The 857-nt window shown below is 36.2% G+C and overlaps 1 protein-coding gene across 1 annotated transcript; it reads right to left on the minus strand.

Annotated features, from left to right (window-relative positions):
• Positions 1–477: 477 nt before the first annotated feature.
• On the minus strand, positions 478–851 carry LOC117591775 (cecropin-C). The gene is made up of 2 exons (XM_034285085.1): positions 723–851; positions 478–660 (listed from the first exon to the last, which is right to left on the minus strand). The coding sequence occupies exons 1-2, from the start codon at positions 819–821 to the stop codon at positions 568–570; spliced, it is 192 nt and encodes a 63-aa protein (XP_034140976.1). The 5' UTR covers positions 822–851; the 3' UTR covers positions 478–567.
• Between the last annotated feature and the right edge of the window lie 6 nt (positions 852–857).

Consider the following 857-nt stretch of genomic DNA (forward strand, 5'->3'; position numbering starts at 1 on the left):
GAACTAGGCCAACTTATGATATTAAAGTTTTTTCCTACCGGAATCAAATTGTGGACCAGGGGTGATAGGCCGACACTCCGCAGTCTAAGAGCAGTGGGTTGAAACCCCAGCTGGAACTTTCATAAAATGTATTTTTCGTTTTTTTTTTCATTATTTCAAAACTATTTTTGTCACTATAAAAATCTTTATTTTACGCCCAAAGTACTTACTTTACTTTGTAAAACTTGCATTTTATATATCTAGACTTTATATGAACTTATTTTAAAACCAAGGAAGGAAAGATTGCAGTCGATTTCCGTCGAAGGGACGTCAACTTAACCTCCACGGTAGTTTGGAAGAGTTACAAAGAAACAAAATTATTTTACACATCTCCGTTCCTAAATATGCCAGTATTTCTATAGTTTTGAAAGGAATCTTAGTCAAACCGAACACTTTTCATTGACTTGATGTATGTGTATCATTAAACATTTTAGTGAGTTTCAGTTAAAGGTTTTTTATTTACTTAGTTCAAGGAATTAGGTCTACGAAAATAAATTAAATATGTTAAGGTTAGACTGTTGTCTCTCTTCATCCTCTGGCTGTCGCTGCCACATTGGCGGCCTGTTGAGCAATTCCCACAACCTGAATTGTGGCATCTCTGGTGTGCTGGCCAACGCGCTCCTATAATAGAGAATTATATATTTTAGCTTCTATATTAATTATTGACTTTGTTTTAGACTTACAAGTCTCTTTCCAAGCTTTCTCAGCCAACCGGCCTCCGACTGTCCCACACTGATGGCCAGGATCAGAGCAACAAAGACGAAGATCTTGTAGAAGTTCATGATGAGATTCTTTGAGTATTCCTTTTATTAAAGCAA

The sequence above is a fragment of the Drosophila guanche genome, unplaced genomic scaffold (genome assembly GCF_900245975.1).
Source record: "Drosophila guanche unplaced genomic scaffold, DGUA_6, whole genome shotgun sequence".
In the NCBI taxonomy this organism is placed as follows: domain Eukaryota; kingdom Metazoa; phylum Arthropoda; class Insecta; order Diptera; family Drosophilidae; genus Drosophila; species Drosophila guanche.

What these genes read in the sequence shown, in the direction of transcription:
- LOC117591775 (XM_034285085.1), bottom strand. Translation starts at nt 821, where the DNA reads ATGAACTTCTACAAGATCTTCGTCTTTGTTGCTCTGATCCTGGCCATC. An exon ending in GAAAGCTTGGAAAGAGACTT is followed by an intron (nt 661 to 722) that starts GTAAGTCTAAAA and finishes TCTCTATTATAG; the next exon opens with GAGCGCGTTGGCCAGCACAC.